The sequence below is a fragment of the Fundulus heteroclitus genome, chromosome 9, assembly GCF_011125445.2.
Source record: "Fundulus heteroclitus isolate FHET01 chromosome 9, MU-UCD_Fhet_4.1, whole genome shotgun sequence".
NCBI classification, from domain to species: domain Eukaryota; kingdom Metazoa; phylum Chordata; class Actinopteri; order Cyprinodontiformes; family Fundulidae; genus Fundulus; species Fundulus heteroclitus.
This window is the reverse complement of record NC_046369.1, coordinates 30,543,245-30,564,109: the sequence shown is the minus strand read 5'-3', so window position 1 is coordinate 30,564,109 and position 20,865 is coordinate 30,543,245. Positions and strand designations below refer to the sequence as shown.

At 42.3% G+C, this 20,865-nt stretch overlaps 3 protein-coding genes across 3 annotated transcripts; 2 read left to right on the top strand and 1 right to left on the bottom strand.

The window, feature by feature from the left end:
- Nucleotides 1-215: 215 nt before the first annotated feature.
- rpp21 (ribonuclease P 21 subunit) lies at nt 216-3,119 on the top strand. The gene is made up of 5 exons (XM_012866383.3): nt 216-377; nt 472-572; nt 2,305-2,387; nt 2,535-2,669; nt 2,772-3,119. The coding sequence occupies exons 1-5, from the start codon at nt 321-323 to the stop codon at nt 2,867-2,869; spliced, it is 474 nt and encodes a 157-aa protein (XP_012721837.2). The 5' UTR covers nt 216-320; the 3' UTR covers nt 2,870-3,119.
- Nucleotides 3,120-3,122: 3 nt separating this feature from the next.
- On the bottom strand, nt 3,123-4,322 carry aqp12 (aquaporin 12). Its single transcript, XM_012866365.3, has 3 exons — nt 3,558-4,322; nt 3,367-3,483; nt 3,123-3,291 (listed from the first exon to the last, which is right to left on the bottom strand). The coding sequence occupies exons 1-3, from the start codon at nt 4,150-4,152 to the stop codon at nt 3,164-3,166; spliced, it is 840 nt and encodes a 279-aa protein (XP_012721819.3). The 5' UTR covers nt 4,153-4,322; the 3' UTR covers nt 3,123-3,163.
- A 7,072-nt stretch (nt 4,323-11,394) lies between these two features.
- LOC105928848 (UDP-N-acetylglucosamine/UDP-glucose/GDP-mannose transporter) lies at nt 11,395-17,692 on the top strand. The gene is made up of 12 exons (XM_012866366.3): nt 11,395-11,615; nt 11,877-11,910; nt 12,016-12,102; nt 12,234-12,301; nt 12,379-12,450; nt 12,617-12,685; nt 12,890-12,992; nt 13,614-13,706; nt 14,359-14,426; nt 14,650-14,728; nt 14,815-14,897; nt 16,907-17,692. Exons 1-12 carry the CDS (start codon nt 11,506-11,508, stop codon nt 17,010-17,012), a joined length of 972 nt encoding a protein of 323 aa, XP_012721820.2. The 5' UTR covers nt 11,395-11,505; the 3' UTR covers nt 17,013-17,692.
- Nucleotides 17,693-20,865: the final 3,173 nt, after the last annotated feature.

The window sequence follows — 20,865 nt, the reverse complement described above, 5'->3', positions numbered from 1 at the left end:
GGCAATCTTCGCTTCGTGTTCGGACATCTCCGTTTCTCACTTCCATGTCAACAAAATCAGTGCACCCGATGCCAAACTAACTGTGAAGGGTTTAAATGGAAGAAATTAAATAAATAATGAAATAAACATTTCATAAATAATTGAATTAATAAAGGTAGCGTCAAAAATGTCGCGAGACGTGCCTTTATGTCAGTCAGGAAATCTGTGCTTTTATTCTGAAGAGTCCACTCGGACATCCGTCGCAGGAACGTGGATCTCGACACGCTGACGCCAGTAAACTTCTCCCCGCATCTAATGCCGCTCTGAGTCCTCCACGCACAATGGCACACCATCTGAAGGACAAAGAGGCCTACCAAAGACTGAACTACCTGTACCAGGTCGGGTAAAGTTTTACTCGTAATGCAGCTAGCAGCCCCTGCTCTTCTCCTGGGGTAGAGACGACGGTGTCTGTGTTTTTGTGTGTGTCCACAGGCGGCCCACTGTGTCATTGCTCAGAATCCAGACAACGTGGAGCTGGCTCGGTTCTACTGCTTCACACAGAAAACAATAGCAAGGCGGCTGGTTCTCAGACAGTAGGTTGACACAAACAAGGGGGTCTGTGGTGGAGATTTGTTATTATTTTGGTTTTATTTTGAAGGCAGCTTGCGAGAAGCGTACCGCGTCACTTCCGTGTAAATCAGCAACTTTTTGATCATGTTTCTATTCTTGTGTGATACCCAAACGTTATCTACTTTCGAAAGCAAAAACTGCTTTGTGGCGGTAGTAAACAGTGTTTAATCAGCTGTAAACAATGACATCAATATCATGCCAGGCTGGTTAAAGCATTTTGAGTCACATTCAATTTTGAGATGATCAATAACAACGTGCATTAATGTATCAGATCAGGTGACTTTAAAACAGGTTGATACATTTTCTTTCATTATTTATTTTTATATAAATATATATGTATATATAAAATCTTATATGCGGCAGCTCCAACAAATATTGTTGAACAAATATTACATTGCCTTTCTAAATTGATCAACTCCCAAGACTATAGAAAGACCTACGTGTATAATATGCATCAGAGAGCAGGTAGAACACCACAGTACATATTAAATCATTCATTTGCAGAATTGTGGGACAGTTGCAAAATAATACTGAGGAAAAATTACTTTTTTCCAGAAACTCCTTATATATTAATAGCATCTGTGCTCCTGAATAACTAATAACCACGTGTGTTAAAACCCTTAAAATTTAGTCAAAACTGGCCCCAGGACAAGGTGTTTATGAACAGAATATTTCCCTAAAGGTGCGTTCACAACGGACGAGAAACAAGGCGAATGATTTACATGTTATCCTAATGTTAAGGTGTGTTCAGGAGCGAATAACCGGTCCGCGATGAAAACAATTCTGTTCATTCAACTGGGTGAATAGAACGAAGCAACAAATAGAGCAGTGGACGGGCAAGTAGAGCGAAACGAAATTTTACTCGAGTTCCACAGTCTGAACTTTCCTGTCTGTTCACGTTGCGTTAAGGCTTCTCCTCGTCCATTTATTTAAGAGCGAAAATGGCATTTTTTTTATGATACAAATTCAGACAGTACAATTAGGTTATTTCTATTGAGCAATGATGAATATCCTGACCAATGAGGCATGTAGTTCATATCCCGGAGGATAATCCGTCCCCTAATTGATGACGCGGTGAAGTGAGCTGGGTGGAAATTCGCTACGTTGTTGGCGCAAATTGTTTGCGAGGTGGAAGGTCAAGAGACCAGTGGCAGGCAAACAAGGTAAAAAAATAGCCTTGTTCGCGTTCGGGGATGGAAACGGATGGTGGAAGAACGCTACCCATACGGTTGTTTTTTTTTTGTTTTGTTTAAAAAAACAAGCATATGGGATGTTTCATGTCACAATGGTCCTTATCGTTCTGTCTTGCACAACAAATATCCTGATAAAAAAAAATAATAATATGGCCTCGCCTAAGCAGGTGCTTGGAATATTTTCATCCAGACAGCCAAATGTTACCTTCTTGTTGGAGAAAAGTCTCCAGTCTTTCTGGCCTCTCATTAAAAGGACTTTAAAAGATGTTAGAAGTTCTGAAACCTCAATTTTTAAACCATGGTGTACCTATACGGACCAACGGCCTTATTGGTCAAAGATCTAACAGTCTTGTCCTTTTTTAATTTATTAAATTCACTTAAAACAGAACCAGGAGCACCTAAAATTGGAATGGACTTGCTAAACTTGATAAACAGGGAGGAGAACATCCAGAGGGAACCTTTAACCTTGACTTTCATTCACTTTGACTGATTTTTCTTGCAGAGACCCCTCAGTGAAGAGAACTTTATGCAAGAGGTGCTGCTCGTTGCTCATACCCGGTGTCACCGCCACGACAAGACAGCGCAGTAAGTCGCATCGGCGCTTCAATGGCGTGCTGGTTTTTCTGCCTGAACCAGTAATTCAACACAGTCGGCGTTTGGTTATTCTTGGTAATACATGCCTCCTTTTTTTTTTTTTTTTTTTTTTTTTTTTTTTTCACTTCGTCTGATAAGGAAAACACAAAAAGACTCGCTTCACCGTGGTGAGGTGTCTGAGCTGCGGCCAGACCAAGACTCTACTGAATGACCCGGATCATCGCCTGTGGACGGACCGACCCGAGGCGCAGCTGGAGCAGCACAAACAACCCGGTGAGGAGGCTAAACCTTTCCTCCCTCACAAAGGCGCCCTGCAAGGTCCGCACGCTTGTGTTATCTTAATGAACTCATCCGTCTGCTGTCTTTCCTTTACAGATCCAGCCTCGTCAGCGAAAAATCAGCCTAAGGAGGCGAAGGCTCACGGGTCACGGCCTTCTAAACCACGCGATGCTGGGAGCTCTGCCGCAACATAACAGAAGATCTCATTTATTTGTAGAAAACATGTTTTTGATAAATCCAATGGATGAGGATGTTTTTTTTTTTTTTTTATATATTCATTTAATTTATTTGACTGAATACATGTTGCAGATTCTTCAATTGTTTGCAAAATTAAGAATGTAGACACCAAAATGAAGCAATGGCTTTTTTTATTATTATTCCAAATATTACACACATGCTCCTATTACTTATGAGTTAAAGTAAACCAGATATTACTAGAAACCACTTCTTGCACTAGTCTTCTTCTTTTTTTTTTTTTTTATCCGTCGCTACTTCTTCTTCTTTTCGGACTTGTCTCCTTTGGGCACTCTGAAGCGCGTCTTCTGGCAATACAGAAGGTTCTTGGCAAAGAGCCGGGGAATGTGGCCCATGTACAGGAGGAGGGCCAACGTCATGCCTGGGAAGCAACAGGTAAAGGACGGTCAGCGGCACACACGTGCAGTTCGCCGTTGTGTAGTGTAGTGTGACGTACCCGTGAGCGAGCTCAGCCAGTAGACCGCTGCGTACTCTTTGAAGGTAAACCCGGGACAGTGGAAGGTGAGTCCGTATGCCAAAGATGGATTCATGAAAGCGGAGGTGTAATTCCTGGCTGGTTTGACACACAAAAGTTTAGAACCAAACTATATTTTTTATTTAAACGTAAAAGAGTTGTGAGAGACTCACCGATGTGGGAGAAGAAGGTGAGGAGAACTGCGATCAGGGGCACCCGGATCAGAGCGGACCTGCGCCGCAGATTTAACCGGATGAGATGGAAGCCGAGGGCGCAGGCGCACTCCGTGGAAAAGCCCTGAACCACGGGCACCAGCAGGGACGTGCTGCATTCCCTCGACATCAGGTTTTTGATCATGTGCATGTCCGTCAGCTCCAGGCTCCAGTAGTACCTGGCCGCGAGCAGGGCCAGGTGAGCGCCGGCGAACTGGGCTGCGACGGCGAGCGCCGTGGGCAGAGCTCCGGCCTCCAGCTGCAGGAACCTCTCCACGGCCAGGCTGGGATTCCCCGACGTCCCGGGACAGAGCACGCCGTGCGTCAGCAGCAGCACAAACAGCATGGTGACCGTCACGTCCTGGCCCAGGCCCCCGGCCCACTGGCCCACCTCCACGATGGTCTGCACCTCCAGCCAACACGCCACCAGCATGAACGAGGCGGCCAACTCGGAAAGGAAGCCGAACCGAGGCCACTTCTGGGGGAGCGCTCGAACCAAGCCGGCAGAAGTGGCCACAGACAGGAAGTATCCGATCGATGCATTGAGCCCGGACATGTCTGAGCTCAGGCGTCCTCCTCTCTGTTGAAAAGGAGGAATGAAGGGCTGATCCAGCACCTGGGTTTCTGTTTGAAAACGTGGCACATGCACAGACCCCTTGTCTTATCAGAGACACGTCAGGTTTTTATCCCAAAACCACCTGCCAAAACACACACAGGCCTTCAGGTCAGGTCAGGGAGCTGGCTGTCTTTCAGTGACTGTTTGATGTTGGCCGAATGGCTCCTTCACCAGCAGCCCTGCTGGTGTGGATACTAAATGGAGGACTGTATAATGGATTTCCAGATAGGAGTTCTTAAACAGATATGTCACTTTTCATGAGTATTTTGTTTTTATGCTCTATTAAACTGGCAGTACTATGTCTTTTAGAGGAGAACATCCTGTTTCTCCACATTTGTGTCACTTTCTCATGCTGGTTCATTTTGATTTAAGGATTTTGCACATTTGTTGGCTATTTCATGCATTCATAAAAATATAAGAAGTAAAGGGACCGATGACAGTCCTAGCAGCCCAGCAACACACATTTCCATGTGGAAGCTTTAAAAATACCTGAACACATGTCTACATATTTGTGCTGTGCTGTCATTTTTCTGTAGCCGCAAAATCCATGGTCATTAACATTGAATGTTTCTGTGGTTCTCCTCTTTTCCTCCTCCTTGGGCTGGCAGCTTTATTTTGAACAGCCTCGTTCATATAGATTCTCTGTCCCTCTTGTACACATGTCCAAAGCATCTCTGCGTTTGCCGTTTCATCCCCACACCTCTCAGTTTAAGTTGCCATTGTCTCCTAACCAGGTCATACCAGGTCTCTCTGTAAAACTGTAAACCTTCCCTTCCATAGACAGGTGATCGCTGATGAGATCCCACCCTAAACTCGTCCGTCACCGTCTCTCTGGCCTTGTGCTTGTCCTACCTACACCACCTTCACGTAGGTCGTTCTACCACGTGTCACGTCCTCGTATCCTACAGTTCCTTCTCTTGTCACCCCATCTGCTGTATTTGGATCCACTGTGGCACAACTGAGCTCAGTTTCACCTTATGTGCACTCTTCTACATCTACTCTCTCCAAGCTAATATTGTGTCCCTAATCCTCTTTCTTGGTATGAACCCATGCGGTTTACTGATCTTTTACATGTCAGTGGCAGTTTTTGATATTATAGCTCTCTGCTCAGGGTGGCACAGTCTGGGAGTGACAACTGACGTCCCCAATGGCTTGTCTAGTCAATAATGGCGGATTATTTTATTTTTAATATTTTGGCCCAATCCCATTACACCGCTTGCAACTCGACCTTAGCCACACGGTTTACCTTTCTGAGGTAGGGTAGTTTTGTAGGGTAGGGGGAGGGCTAAGGAAAATGGGCGACTTTTCAGGGGTATAGTTGGAAACGAAGCATTAGAAGCTCTGCTTGTAAATATTTTAATGGAAAAATAGCCACTGCAATGGGTAGTTTAAAGTATTTAGAAATGCAATGCTTTTATAATTACTACTGTAATTGTTTCTAACTCTTAAAAAAAACTGAGAAGATCAAACATTCTTCCATTTGTTCATTGATCCACCCATCCTGTTTCCAACGATCATTGGGCAAGAAGCGGGGAACACCTGAGGTCATCAGTGGTTTTAGTGAATTACAATAGTTTTCTCATTAAGTGTAAAAAGTATTGCTTATGCACTATAAGAAATGTAGATAAACCATGTCAGTACTCCCCCCCCCCCTCCATAAAGATTTAAAAACAAGTACTTAACAAGGGGAAAAAAAGTCTGAGTGCCTCAGACTCCTGAATTTGGGACCACCAGGATGGGAAAGCCTGACTGCAGTCCTGACCTTTGTAGCAACAGTGCACATCAACCATGTTCATTTAAAAAAGCCTGGATGTTCACAGCTGTATCCTCCCAATTTGTACGTGGATAAAACCCACAGCTCAGCTCAAAACGATGGGGTAGTAATAAATGTGTGGAAATGGCTCGAATCCTAACCACTGAGAACTCCTGGATACATGTTATCAACAGCTGCAGGGAATGTTTCAAAAGTCACGCGTGACGGGAGAGAGCTGTGCGCCTGTGAGACAAGAGTTGAGCATGCGCAGCAGCACATTCGAGCTGCGTTCACTGATTGTGTTTACAGTGGGACATTTGGCACCAGTGTTGTAGTCAAGTCACTATGCCTCGAGTCCGAGTCCAGGTTCGAGTCACCAGTGTTCAAGTCCGAGTCAAGTCCAAGTCATTAAAAAAAAATCCGAGTCGAGTCCACTACTCATCCGAGTCAAGTCCGAGTCGAGTCACTATTGACGTGTGATGTATGACATGAAGCAGTAACATTCCATTGCACTATTAACTCTTTCGCTGTAGTTACCCTGGTTTTACTCGGTAAAACTACCGCTTTTTCCAAGTCTAAGACGTCGCCTAACCATGGTTTTTAAACATTGTTGTTATGGAACGTGCAACAGCGACTCGAGGTACGCTGATAGGCCGCATATGAAGGATGTTAAAGCCGCAAGCGGCGTCGATCGGCCCTCGCAGCCAAGCGCACTCCGGCCTATTGGCCACCGCCGCGGCTCCGGCCGGCGGGCGGGGTTCGCGCACCGCCGCCCGCCCGCCACCGCAGATGCTGTTACGCATTTTCCTCGCCCGTCCACCGGGCGATTCCCACAAACGCGTTCGGCAGCGTTCCCCATGACTCACAACAAATCTGGTGTGTATCGGTCGATGCAGCGAGGAGATACAGCCGTTGGATAATGATAATTCATTTGGCCACCGGACCGGACTAAATTGTTCGGCGGGCCAGAAAATTTATACCGATTCCTGGACGGTGACTACAAACAGAAAAAAAAAAACGACCGATGACGCTATGAACGCCGAGCAGGAGAAAAACAACGACTTACCTTCCTATCAACTTGGCCAGTTTTCCAGTCTTTCCGAGCCCTCGACACTCAATCCATCGTTTGAGCTGAACGTTGGTATGTTGTTCCACAGTTCTACCAGTAAAATGGGCGCCTGGACATTCTCTTGTGAAAGTTTAACAGCTGTAAAGTCGGTCATATCGTGTGTGAGCCAAGCTTAGCTGTGGCTCACACTGTTTGCCCTTCCTTAGCGGCAAGGGGCGTTGCTCATGAGATGGTGACGTCACGTGCGCGGTACGACATTTAGATATTAAAATCATACACCAAATAATATTCTAATGACATATTAAAATTATAGCCTAATGATATAAAAAAAAGCCGAGTCTTTTTCTCAATTTCCGAGTCAGAATGATCTGAATGTAGGAGTCCGAGTCCAAGTTCGAGTCATCAGTGCTCAAATCCAGGGGCGCAAAGATTGGGCCCCAGCTTTTGCGCAGTCACGAGTCTCTAAATTTAGCTAATGACTCGGACTCGAGTTCGAGTCTCGGACTCGAGTACTACAACACTGTTTGGCACAAGTTGAACAAATTTAAATATGTAATGAATTATGTTTTTGTGTGTGAATACATACAACTACACACAACCTCATAGTCTAGTTCTTAATTACACATGTGTGTGTGTAATTAAGTAATTATTTTGTTGTACAAGTAAAAAAAAAAAATGCAGTACAACTTCTCACATCATCATTTACAGGCTCGCCTCCAAAATACAAGCTCGGGTGATTTGAAACATTTCTACCTTCATATTATCAACCCAGACGTAAGGAATTCCAGCTAACAAACTATAAGGGGCTCGTGGCCACGGACATAATACGTAGACGCCTCATTGGGCGCAGACGTCACCGCCATATTGAACATGGCAGAGAGTAGTGAACGTCTATGTTCCTTGTATATATGTTGCAGAACTATTTCAGTCTTGGAGTAATAGTAATTTTTATTCTCTACGAGAATAAAGTCAGGAGAATGAAGCCAAAGGGATACGAAAATAAACACATATTACAAAAATAAAAATATTACGAATATAAAGTATATTCTGAGATTAAAGTCCCTCTGATACTGTGTAAGTGTCTGAGTCTAACTGCAGATTCGCCACATTCAACATGGCGGACACTCTGACATCCGCAGCATAGGCAGAACCCGCCCAGCGAGGTGTCTACGTATAAAATGTCTATGGGCCAACACCTTTTAGAGGAAAGTGTGATGCTCAACATATAAATGTAAAGTTTTTCTGAATGATCCCCTTTATCTCATGATGAAGCTATTCTAAATTCATATTTGGTATATTAAATGTGTCTTTCAGAAGCACCACACCCTGATTTATTTTGCATAAAATTATATTTTTGGGGGGAGGATGCATAAGATCAAGGGGACATGATACAAAATAATTTTTTTGTAGGTTTGACATTATGCAGCTGTTTGCAGGTGACTCTCAACTGAAACGCTTGTTAACATTTACGAAAAAACCCTAATGTGACCAAGGAGCAGTGGGTTTGTTGAAGAAGGTGTGCGATGGTGTCTTCAACTCAAACTCCACAGCGACAAGCAAACTGCAGGGGGTCTTGGTATCTCTATCGGGTTATAATCTTCTGAAGCACTTTGGTCAAGTTTTTTTGTTTTTAAATGGGCTATACAAATAAAATTGACATTGCACCGGCTTAACGTTTATGAGAGGAGTGCAGGGAGTAAACAACTGATCTCGGAGCAGAAGAAAAAAAAACATGAAGCTCAAACTAAAGTTTCCCAGAGAGAACATAGATACCAACACTTCTGGAATAATATTATTTGCATAGATTAATCTGAAATTGTGTTCCCTTTGTTTGTCGTTCATTTTCGGAAGGCTGTAGTCCCGAATTTGACTCGCATCATCCATGTCGGAGTAAAAGGCAGTCCGAAATCAGCACAGCAGTTCGAAGCCCCTTCTCCTCCCCCCCACAATAGTGTTCTTACTGTTGACCCCATGAAAGATGGAACAGGAGCTATAGGACCTATATTTAGGTGTATTCGGATGGAGCCGTAGTGTAAAGTGCTTTGTGGTCCTCAGTGCTTTATAATGTGCCATACATGTAGAGGCTTTTTACCATTTAATAAACAGGGGCAGGACAGTGAGGAAACCCAGGAGGAAAGATATCAGAATATTATACCCAAATTAATTGCACGCCCTGTAAGGAAATACCTTTGACTTCACATCATCTTTGGTTGAAGTCCTACAAGGTGCTGTGCATATCTGTATCATGGATGATACAGATATGTATGTTTTTCTTAACTCTTTTTTTTTTGTATATAACATTTTATGTTCCAGAAACAGCTAAAAATCCTTAACTTCCTCAGATATTTTTTATTCTTCCTTACAGACAACCTTTACAAAACCAAGAGCTCCAAGCTTCTCCTTCGGAGTCCGCCATTCGCAATACACGGTCCATCTTATAGTGAACATGGATGGAAGCTGACTGTAAACTGACCCCAATAAATACTCAATAAGCAACGTGCAAGATGACTGAGATCATTTTACTGCCTCAACTTTAGCTTTAGAACAAATTGTCAATAATGCAATCAATTTAGTTTGCAGTTACATGGATTAGCAATAAATGTTAATGCATGCTCGCATCTGAAAAGGGCTAAGAATTTACCTGTTTAAACACAATTTCAGTTAAATCACACATTAAACAGTCCTGTATTTTGTTTCAATCGCTATAAGTAAGAGGAACTGCTTATTGCTAATTTTCAGGTTTTTACCGTCCAATACCATCCATCCATTTTCTAACATGTCTTTCCATTGTGGGGTCGCAAGGGGTGCTGGCGGCGGGGTACACCCTGGACAGGTCACCATCCAATACCTTGTTCAATAAATTGCAATTAAAGATTTAATTGATCCTCCTTTGAACTTCAGAGGAGGAGAATATGGATTTCACATACTTACTATGATTGTACCGACCTTGCATGGTTTCAGAAGGTGGACGGATGGAAGGACGGACAAACAGGGAGACAAATTTGTTCACATAAAAAAAAAATCTTTTTTTTTTTTGGCAATTACATGGGGATTTTTTCTTAGCTGGGGATTTGCTTAACAGCATGTCAGAAACACTGGGGAGTGAAAAAAAAAGTTTATCAGGCCAGAAAATTACATTAAATAAATAACAGAAAAAAACGATAAAAGCCTGAAATCACAAGTTAGTAAAAATATGTTGATGTGAAATGCTGTGGACAGATTAAATGACTTCTGTTAAACGTTCTTCAGTCTGGAATCATAGAGAAGGTGAATAGTTGATGATTCGATAGTGGATGTTGTCAATCATCATAACCTTTGCTCTGGATCTGCATGTTGCTGCTGGCAATTTTTACACATATTTCCAATCTTTTCAGACACGTCTTGTCAGCGCCAGGGAAAATGCTTTTTGTCTCGTCAATGTAAGGGTTGTAAACATTTATTCTTATCATTTGGTCACACTATTTAAAAGTGCAGATCACTAAAACAATAAAGCAGCAAGGTGGGCATTATCTACACACTCGGCAGCAACATAACTATTTGTTAATGAGAGTATTTCAAAATAATGTTAGTTGGGATACAATAAAAAGACATGGATTGCACTATTCCTACACAAGACAATACGAAGCACTTTACAGGAAATCGGATGAGATACGTTGAAAATCACAAAACCTTTAAGCTCTGCGTAAAAAGAGATTTTACTTCAAGTCTAGTTCTTAATGTGGATAAAACAATGCAGAATAAAACAAAAACAAATAAACAATACCCCACAAAGGGGTTAAATATACTGAAACCAGAATTAAAGGGATCACAGAATAAAAATGTGTTTAGTAACTAGAAGGATATCTTTTAGTTACTAAACATTGGATACACATTTGATTCTTTACAGCTACTTCTTGAATTTTTTACTCTAAAATCAAACTGTCTTGGCAAGAACTGTTTAAGTGGAGAAAATATGAATTTACAAGATCCCAAAGTCATTATGGAGCTTGATTATTCGTTGATATACTACACTTTCATTTGGCAGATAAGTTTTTTTGTTTTACACTTGATAAAATAGGTATTTGGTTCATTATATATATATATATATATATATATATATATATATATATATATATATATATATATATATATATATATATATATATATATATATACACAGAGAGAGAGAGAGAGAGAGAGAGAGAGAGAGAGAGAGAGAGAGAGAGAGATTTTTTTTTTTAAAGAAGCGAAACTATTAAGACTCAAGGAGGGCCAACACATAGACATTATATACATATACGTAAATAATGTTTATGCTCGTGGCCGTGTGGGCAGCGCAGACTCGCAGCGGAAGTTGTAAAACGTCGACGTGCCCGCGTCGTGCGTGCGCGCACGCGCCGCGTGTGTCTGCGAGGGAGAGGGCGAGCCCCTGGAGTGATGATGGCAGCAGGGGGAGCGCAGAGGCTCATAGCGGAATGAGAAGTTGCCGGTGATGGCGGATAAACCCTCCACGCTGTTCGTGAAGCTGTTTGCCGCCGGGTTTTACGGTCTCAGCTCGTTCCTCATCGTCGTGGTGAACAAGAGCGTCCTCACCAACTACAGGTAACGGCTCCTCTCGCGCCAGCGCGGCTGCCAAGCTAGCAGTAGCGGCTGGGAAGTTGTGGCTCTGGCGGCTGTGGCTCCAGCGGAGGCAGCCTCGCGCGGAGCTCCGGAGCTCCGCTGGCCGCCAGCGACGCTCTTCACCGACACAGACAGAGGCTCGACTTTCTTTCGCGCCGTATTCAGAAGTCGTTTCTAGCTCTTTGTTTTGTACGTGTCGGCTAACATTCAGGTGAATTGCTTTTGTTTCACATGCTCTCCCAGGTTCCCCTCATCAATATGCGTGGGCATAGGACAAGTAAGTTTAGCGTTTTCACGCTTTTATTTATTTATTTATTTACAATGGGCATTAAACGAGGCAGCTGGAGCTGGGCTGATTTCCTCCGGCGTGTCTCTGGTGCAGATGCTGGCCACGGTGATCGTGCTGTCGGTGGGCAAGGCTGCGAGGGTGATCACCTTCCCAGATCTGGATGAGAGTATACCTCACAAGGTAAGACTTGCACACAGACGAGTTCTTTCTTCTGAGAAAGTTTTCTGGCTATAGATTTATCTTGTCTTGGATATGACACCCCTCCCCACCCCATTAACATCACGCCTGATGTGAAATCCTTGTCGTTCCAGACATTTCCTCTACCTCTCCTGTATGTGGGAAATCAAATCACTGGTCTTTTTGGTACCAAGCGGCTCAAGTAAGTACTCCTCTAGGCACCGACAAGACGGAGGAAGGTCGCTCAGGGGCTCATTCTCTTGCACTTTGTGTCCCCAGTTTGCCGATGTTTACAGTCCTCAGGAGATTCTCCATCCTGTTCACCATGCTGGCTGAGGGATTTCTGCTTAAGTAAGACTGGTCGCCACAAGACAGCCCACTTTCTCTTCTTATCGCTCGCTGGTTCATGTGTCCAGTGTGACGCCAAGCGCCCTTTTCTTTGCACGGGCGATGCTGGTTTATTGTTCGCGAGCTCAAAGCAGCCGGATTGAGTTTCGTTATGTTTGACCCGTGGCAGGAAGAAGTTCTCCAGGCCGGTCCAGCTGACAGTGTTTACAATGATCCTTGGGGCGTTCATAGCCGCAAGGTAAGCTCTACTGTTTCCAGGTGTCCTGGCCCGTGAATTGCCTTCGCTACAAAGCGGGCCTTTTGTCTTGATATACGACCTTTGGGGTCACTGCCCCACATCTACAGCAAACTGAAGTACAGCATGCCAAAAGTTGAAACTCCAAAGGACAAAACAGGATCATCTTTCATTCATATTCCCCTTTCGCCTATCTTGTGTTCAAAGTGCCGACCTGTCCTTTGACCTGCAAGGCTACGTCTTCATTCTGATGAACGATGTTCTGACCGCAGCCAACGGAGCCTACGTAAAGCAGAAGCTGGACGCAAAGGTATGTGGCAGAACCACCGGGATGAATGGTGGCCATTGTTGGGACGGGATCCCCGATCGGCTTCCAGTTCCTGTTAGCAGCAGAGAATCAGAGCTTTCCTTTAAGGGTTTCAGGGTGCAGTAGTTTCTTTAAAAAAAAACAAAAAAAATAAGTTACTTTACTCCTAACTGGGTTGAGCTAACAGCACTGGAATGTGTGTTTGTCGAGAGACCCCCTTTCAGAGTGCACTGATGTTCTTTTTCTTGCGTCTAATCAGAAAATGTTGGGTAAATGATCCTTTCCTCAAAGCGGGAACACGTTTTAGCTTGTTTTTTTTTGTTTTTTTATTTGGCTTTTCGTGTCGCAAGAGGAGCCTTCTCATGACTCTCGCGTTACGCCAGGATCCAGCTTTTGGCACCGTGAAGCCTAGAGTGTGCCGTCTCGCTTATCTAGAGCGAGGCTGGCGCCGTCTTGGTAGAACGAGGGCAGCCAGAGCCGGACAAACGTGTAGTAGCGGTCCGGCGTCTTGGCAGCGCATGACGTCAGTACTGAGAAGAAAAAAAAAAAAAATGGTGAATAAGGCTCCCTGTTCTGACCCGACTCATTTTCTTCCCCTACTGCTCCTGTTTCTTTTTTTTACAGGAGTTGGGGAAATATGGATTATTATACTATAATGCGTTATTTATGATCCTGCCCACACTCCTGTTGGCTGAAGCGACTGGAGACATGCAAAAGGTAAGTGCTGTGACTCTTCTGCTTGTTTTTCTTTTCTTTTTTTGGGGGGAGGGGGAGTGGTCATTCTAAATAAAACTTTGGGTTTATCCCTGGCGATTCCTCATTTTGCTCTGGACACAGTTCCCGTTAATCAAAGACACAAAGATTGTGCCTATCCGTTCGTTTTTCTTAATCTGCGGTAAATGTGAGCTGTCCCTTGTGGTGTTTCTGGCTACGTCTTGGCAGAGGCCTCCTGGGCTGTCCAGCTGGGCCCCAGCAGCCCGAGGAGCACAAAGATGCCATTATGCACCTATACTAGCGGCGCTCTGCTAGCTGTGCCTGCAGCAGCTCTGCCCCGGATGACCACAGCACAGATACAGTTAACCACCTTGTTTAATCGGCTGGAACGGCAGCGCTGGATGTGCTAGTTTTAAAGAGAAAGTTGTCGGGACATTTTTAAAACCTTCAATGCTCAGTTAACTGAAGCAGTTTTTCCTTTTAACTTTCACCCAAACCTGACATCGACACACCCAAATCTAGTGACTCAATGATTCCTAATAGCAGTGAGTTATCTAGATAAACTCCCCCTGTTTATTTAATCCTGTTTTTTTTTCCCCTCGTTTTTTTTTTTTTTTTTTCCGCTCTGTTGCTAACGCTTTGTTTCTGGTCCTAGGCTACAGAGTTCGACGGCTGGTCTGATATGTTTTTCCTCTCCCAGTTTGTCCTCTCGTGTGTCATGGGGTAAGACGTTTGTACGCGTGCATGTGCACACCACGGCATCTGGATCGCACTGCGGTTTTATGATGATTAAAATCTAGATGCCGTTCCTGCTTGACCTGATGTCATTCAGAGCGGCTCAGTCACGAAGATGTTGCTTCAGTGCTGCGGAAATCTCTGCTTGTGTTGGAACAAGCGTTGACTTATGTGTTGAAGGGACATTTTTTTTTTTCTCCTGCCATTACAGGTTTATTCTGATGTATTCTACTGTGCTATGCACACAGTACAACTCTGCTTTAACGACTACTATTGTAGGCTGCATTAAGGTGAGCTGCACTGTTTCGCTAAAGTTACAGATAAATTGTGATCTGACACCAAACGCATTGATTTTTTTAAATTTTTTACTTTGCAGAATGTCCTGGTGACGTACATCGGGATGGTGTTTGGTGGAGACTACATTTTCTCTTGGACTAACTTCATAGGTTTGAACATCAGGTACGACGAATCAGGGTTCTATTTTTAGTTGTTTTCAGTGATGGAATGAGGATCCTGAGCCTAAATGAGGTGAAAGTGAAAGACTTAACACTCACACCTAAATCTAATTAAGTCTGATAGAGAAAATGAAAGCTGAATTTTATTACCCTGCATTTCTATGTATTATTGCTTTGAAATAAGCTTGTTGGCATGTTGGGACTGTAATGATTGTTTTATTACTCAAATCTTTGAATGGGTAGCCAAGACTTTTTTGACAGATATTGGGAATACTTGTGGATTAGGGTGTCTAGTAAGAGCATTTAAAGCCCTTGGAACATTTTCATATTTTTGCTATGTTATAGACCAACACAAAAGTATGCTTCTGTGATGTGGAAAGAAAACCATTTGTGACTACAAAAATCTTTACAGATAAAAGTGGCAGAATTTTAGCGTACATTTGCATTCAGCCCCTCTGAGTCAACATTTTGCGGAGCCACATTTGGCTGCAGCTACAGGTGCAAGTCTTTTGGGGAAGGTTTCAGCTCTGCACATCTAGATATTGACATGTTTGCCAATTCTTCTTTGCAATGGGAGCCAGGAGGAGGAGTAGCAACCATCTGTCAGTCTGATTTATTAATTAGTCCCAGGCTAATTAATAAATATTCTTTTGAACATTTAACCCTCAGTTTCCCTCATCCAAATTGCAAAGCAATAAATCTTCTTCTGTTTGTGTTTTGTATCGTCCACCAGGCCCTTACTCTCAGTTTTTGGATCAGTTGTCAGACTTCTTATCTGATTTGGTGATAAACACTGACAATGTTATTGTAGTGGGGGATTTCAACATTCATGTTGACACAGAATGTGATGAACTTAGCGTAGCCTTTAAAAATATCCTAGATTAAATTAGTTTTGCTCAAAATGTGCATAAACCGACACACTCTTGGCTCCATACTTTAGACCTTGTGCTGACATATGGCATTGATTGTGAAGAATTAACAGTATTTCCTCACAAGCCTGTCCTATCTGATCATAATATTTGATTTTAATCTAACTGGGTTCTCCACCCCCAAAAGAGGGTTCCATTATAGTAGATCTTTATTGGACAGTGCTACATCAAACTTTAAAGAGTCTGTCCCCCTCTTAATATCGTCAGTATTGCAGAAATACCCTGCAGATTGCAGCAATGTTGTTTCTTCCCATTCACAAATAGATGCCTTTGTTAACGGTGTGACTTTGTCATTGCGTACTGCATTAGACAATGTAGCTCCCTTGAAAAAGAAGGTGATTATTCACAGGAAGCTGGCTCCCTGGTTTAAATTAGAGCTGCCTTCTTTGAAGCACAGTGTTAGGAAATTGGTTATCCTGGTTCACACGGCAGGATAATCTGCCCGCTTTTTGTGCAGATATTCTTCTGACATGCCTCGACTATCGGGATGGCTCTTAGATAACCTTAAGAGATATTCCTGCTGTGTGTGGTGTGTTAAGAGTGATCTGGTCTGCTTGGGACTCCTCCAACCTCAAGTCGGGGATATTCAACATGTTTGAGTGTCTTGGCCCGATATCCTAGCATGTATGATGTTTCCGGAGGACAAACGAGCCAATCAAAAAACGTAGAGCCCCTCTCCGCGCTGTCTCCACTCCTTTAACCAACACCTGTTTAATGTAATTTCTCTGTTAAAATCAGTCCACAAACTATTGCCATTGTCACCATCTTCAAATTAGTCTTTCTGTTGTGTATCTTTTTCCTTTCAGTTCATTATTATGCACTACTTTGTGTTGGTCTATTGCATAAAAAAAAAAATCGGAATTTGCAATTGTGACAAATGTGGAAAAGTTCACGGGCTATGAATAGTTTTGCATAGCAAACTCATTTCTATCTCCCCTTGCTTCACTCTACATGCTTCCAGACTTTTTAATAATGATGTTAAAACCTACGGTGAATATTGTCCTGAAATACTAGCTTTATATTTTTGGTAAACAAAGTTCACATAAATCACTAAACGTCAGTGTGTTTTGCTGTGTGTTTGCAGTATTGCTGGCAGCTTGGTGTATTCGTACATCACCCTCACAGAGGAGCAGTCCAGCAAACCGAGCGACAGCACCAAGCTGGAGATCAAGGGGAAGGTTGTTGTGTGACAGACACTGGATGTGATCCTTTGAAGCCAGCGAATGGGAAAACTCTATTTTTAGTACTACTTTTATTTATGGGGTGCTCAAGCAGCAGATTAATGGAAGCGTTGGGAAGGATGCTCCGTTAACTTTCTGTTGTGCGTCTTAACGGGAAAGAAGCTGCACCACCCTCCTGCCCCTCATGCTGCTGCCATGGTAACAAAATCCTCCAGAGGGAATGTTGCAGGATTTTTAGATGTTTTCTTGTGTCTTATAGTATTGTACGTGGAGTATTAAGAACAAGGGAACAATAATATGTAAATTCAGTTATTTTTCTGGTTTTTGGATAGAAACCGTGTATTTCAGGGTCGGAACATCTCCGAGTTCAGCCTTGGGATGATCGTTGTCGTCAGCTGTCGTACAGATGAGTGGTACTGATGCATCACTGGGATAGAAGTCATTGGTTATTTAAAAGGCGCCGTTTTGTAAAGCCTTTTGCGTTTTTAAGGCATGTAACCTTTGAGAACGGTGAAATGCACTGGCAATGGCGATCCCTGTCTTTAGCCATTAACTTGTTGCAGTTTTAGGGGAGATGCTGCTGTTAACCTCTTACTGACTAATGGCAGTGATTCGGGGAGAGCATTATTTAGAACTTCCTCCCTCAGTATTTTTGGTTTTTGAGAATTTCTTTGTGGACTCTAAAAAAACCCTGCGACTGGTTCTGTCAATGATGAATCTGCAAACGGAACCGCGTGGAGTTTTGTTTGTGATGTTTTTTTTTTACTTTTTTCCTCGCACCTTTAACAGGTAGCTCTCACTAAGCAGAACAAATTTTCACCTGCTGTTACAGTTGCTTGGTGAGATTTATCGTACGATACTGAAATTCATGTTTCTGGAGTTTTTAAGTATTACATGGGGATCTGTTTTATATTTATTCTTTTTTTGTTACTCCTTTTCTCTCTGCAAGTTATGATTTGTTGATAAAGAATTTGTAGAAAAATGTATTTTTACATTGAAAAAGAACCTTAGCATTTTTTTTTTTTTTGTCTTTCAATAAAAAATATTTGAACCCCATTGGTAATGAATGGAAACTTATTTTGTCCTAAAGTACATTACAGTTAATGTCTATTTTTGTCTTTACGTTGAAGCTCTTTAATTGCTTGCTAAATGTAATGATGTAGGTGAAATCCAGCAACGGTGCACAACATGGGGAGGATGTGCTACATTCCTAAAAAAAAATGTTAAGTTGCAAGTTCAGCTCAAAGTTAAACATTTAATGCGTCCAATTGTCATGAACATTGAGGGATTTGATTGTATGGTCCTTTTTAAAAGCCACCAAAGACGTGCTTAATCCCAACTCTACATGGCCATAATATTTGAATAGCATAAAGGTGAAATCAGACCTTTTTTATGACATTCAGTGCTGTTATCAAGCTGATTTTGGGGAAGGAGTAGTGAGACATCTCACTCTTCCCCAGGGTGTTATTAAAACATGTAATCAAAAGTTTAATATGAACCTAGACCATCCCAATACCCAGTGGTCAGGCGAGATGACCACTAAGAAAAGGAAAACATTTTGCTCTCACATTCTGACAAGTCTTACATTTGCAATGCAGCTATGTGTAGTAAACAATTTAGGTGGTTAAAATGCTGAGTGACGCAACATCTAGGACATCTAGCCAACACCAACCACAAGTTTGTGGTTTTTCTCTTGGAGTTTTCATCCTCATTTATCTTCAATTCCACATAAATTTCTAAAAAATTACAGATAAAACATATGGACACATTACTATTACAACAGATTATAAAATGGGAACTTTATTTTGGAAAGTTTGAATGAAAAACTCCATTTAAATTTGATAATCCCCCAGTATGACCAGGGCCCCGTTTCAGAAAGAATAGCCGATCAGGGTAGACCGATCAACCCTGAGTTAAGCACGAGCGTGAAAAAAGCCCTCATCAATGGATCGCAGATAACGCGATTCCTCATGGCAACGGTAGCAAATAAAATCAACTAAAGCATTAAGCATTAAAAAGCTGCTTTTTAATGCTTTAAACGAAGAGCTGCACAATGAAATTGTTCAGAAACGAGAGCGCCCCCTTGTGTTAGAAAAGCGATGTGCGGTCTGAGAATATTACGATAAATCATTGACAGTGGCAAAAAACGTTAACGTTAGAAAATAAATTAATCCAGAAAAGATAAAACATTTAATCATGTCTGATCAGCCTCTCCCTACAGATTTCTGAGGCGTGTTTGTGCTCCAGCAGACAGGCTCCTCCAGAAAAGGACACACCCTTTCCGACACGTCCTTGTACATCTCAGTGTAGAAGTAGGAAAACCTCAGAGTTAACCTAGACAACTGCTCGGCAGCAGGGTTGCTTCACAGAGTGATTTGTTGTCATAATTTGACTCGGTAAAGGTTCTGCGCTTTCCTAAATGGAAAAGCCAGGGTATGCAGGAATCTACCCCACAACTGACTCTGAATATCCACAAACCCAGCTTTCCGAAACGGGGCCCAGATGTAGACTGAAAACACGTAAGAACATTTTGTAACAAGAAAAACACAGTTAACCCCATGACCATTTAAAATGTACGAAACAGATATAAATAGGTAAGTTACTGTAAAATTCTTTGTATATTTACATGTGTACATAATGTAAACTATACAAGTTTACATAAAGAGAAACCATTTAAAAACAGCTACTACATATCATTGCATTGCTTTTGCCAGTAATGTGCGTATAAAAAATAAAATACAAAAACACCTTCACCAGTCCAAACGTCAAGTGATTCTGCTTGTGGTACCTTTCCCCAGTTTACATACAGTAGATGTGCATCCAAGATGATGAGAGTATATATATATATATATATATATATATATATATATATATATATATATATATATATATATATATATATATATATATATATATATATATAGATAGATATTCGGTACAAAGATGAAACTACATTTTTTGGTATCTGCTTTCACTGATTTCTCCCTTAACCAGATAAAATGTAACACAAATACACTGACGTACAGTAATCCGTTAAATATATCATACAAAACCAATATCCTTCACCTGCATGTACAGAAGACGGTTTTCATTAGAAAAATATTATAGTTTGCGTACATTTATACACTTCAGATGTCATGTAAAGGGAAGAGGATAAACACAATTCACCACAGCAACCAAAGACAATAGCACCTAGCAGGACATTAGGAGAATGTCAAAAGACGGATTCCTTGATTTGTTTATCAGGGTGCAAGGCTACCATGTACAGTACATCTGTCAGCTTTACTGCTCATAAACAGACAGAAAGTCTAAACAAGATGTTCAGATGCATGTTTTAGTCTAACCTGAGCTGAACAGAAATCAAATCATGCCCAAAATAAAAGAACAATCCTCCATGTAACTTCTGCATCAGTGCAAGAATTACTGTCTTCTGCTAAGAACGCTGACCTGAGGACAGCCCCAGCAGCCGACAGCCCACAGATATAAAGGTCCGGTCAAAGCTGTCGGAGGACACGCCACCAACCTGCTGCCTGCTTACGTTTAAAACAGCGCCCGTCTATTCTGGACACCTGTCGGGTGTGTTTGTGCCCGTCTCTCTCATACCACAACTAGCCAGGGCAGCTCAGGATAGAACATCCTTCAACTCTTACAAGGTGAAAGGTGGGAAAGCAAGCCAGACAAACCTGCAAGACTAAAACACACCGACAAAGCTCCACCCTAAACAGGGAGAGCAGGAGGGAGCTGTGCAGGAGCACTTCCTTCAGTAAAAGGTACCAGTGTTCTTCAAAAACGGTGCAATCCACATTAAACCAACCGCTCCTACACTGTAAAGTTTAAGCTCAACGTTTTACAAAACACATTC

Coding starts and splice junctions, on each gene's coding strand:
- rpp21 (XM_012866383.3), top strand. CDS start 321: ATGGCACACCATCTGAAGGACAAAGAGGCCTACCAAAGACTGAACTAC. Junction 378..471: donor GACTGAACTACCTGTACCAG/GTCGGGTAAAGT, acceptor GTGTGTCCACAG/GCGGCCCACTGTGTCATTGC. Junction 2,670..2,771: donor GGAGCAGCACAAACAACCCG/GTGAGGAGGCTA, acceptor TTTCCTTTACAG/ATCCAGCCTCGTCAGCGAAA.
- aqp12 (XM_012866365.3), bottom strand. CDS start 4,152: ATGTCCGGGCTCAATGCATCGATCGGATACTTCCTGTCTGTGGCCACT. Junction 3,484..3,557: donor CACCTTCTTCTCCCACATCG/GTGAGTCTCTCA, acceptor GTGTCAAACCAG/CCAGGAATTACACCTCCGCT. Junction 3,292..3,366: donor CTGGCTGAGCTCGCTCACGG/GTACGTCACACT, acceptor GTTGCTTCCCAG/GCATGACGTTGGCCCTCCTC.
- LOC105928848 (XM_012866366.3), top strand. CDS start 11,506: ATGGCGGATAAACCCTCCACGCTGTTCGTGAAGCTGTTTGCCGCCGGG. Junction 14,729..14,814: donor CTATTGTAGGCTGCATTAAG/GTGAGCTGCACT, acceptor TTTACTTTGCAG/AATGTCCTGGTGACGTACAT. Junction 14,898..16,906: donor TTCATAGGTTTGAACATCAG/GTACGACGAATC, acceptor GTGTGTTTGCAG/TATTGCTGGCAGCTTGGTGT.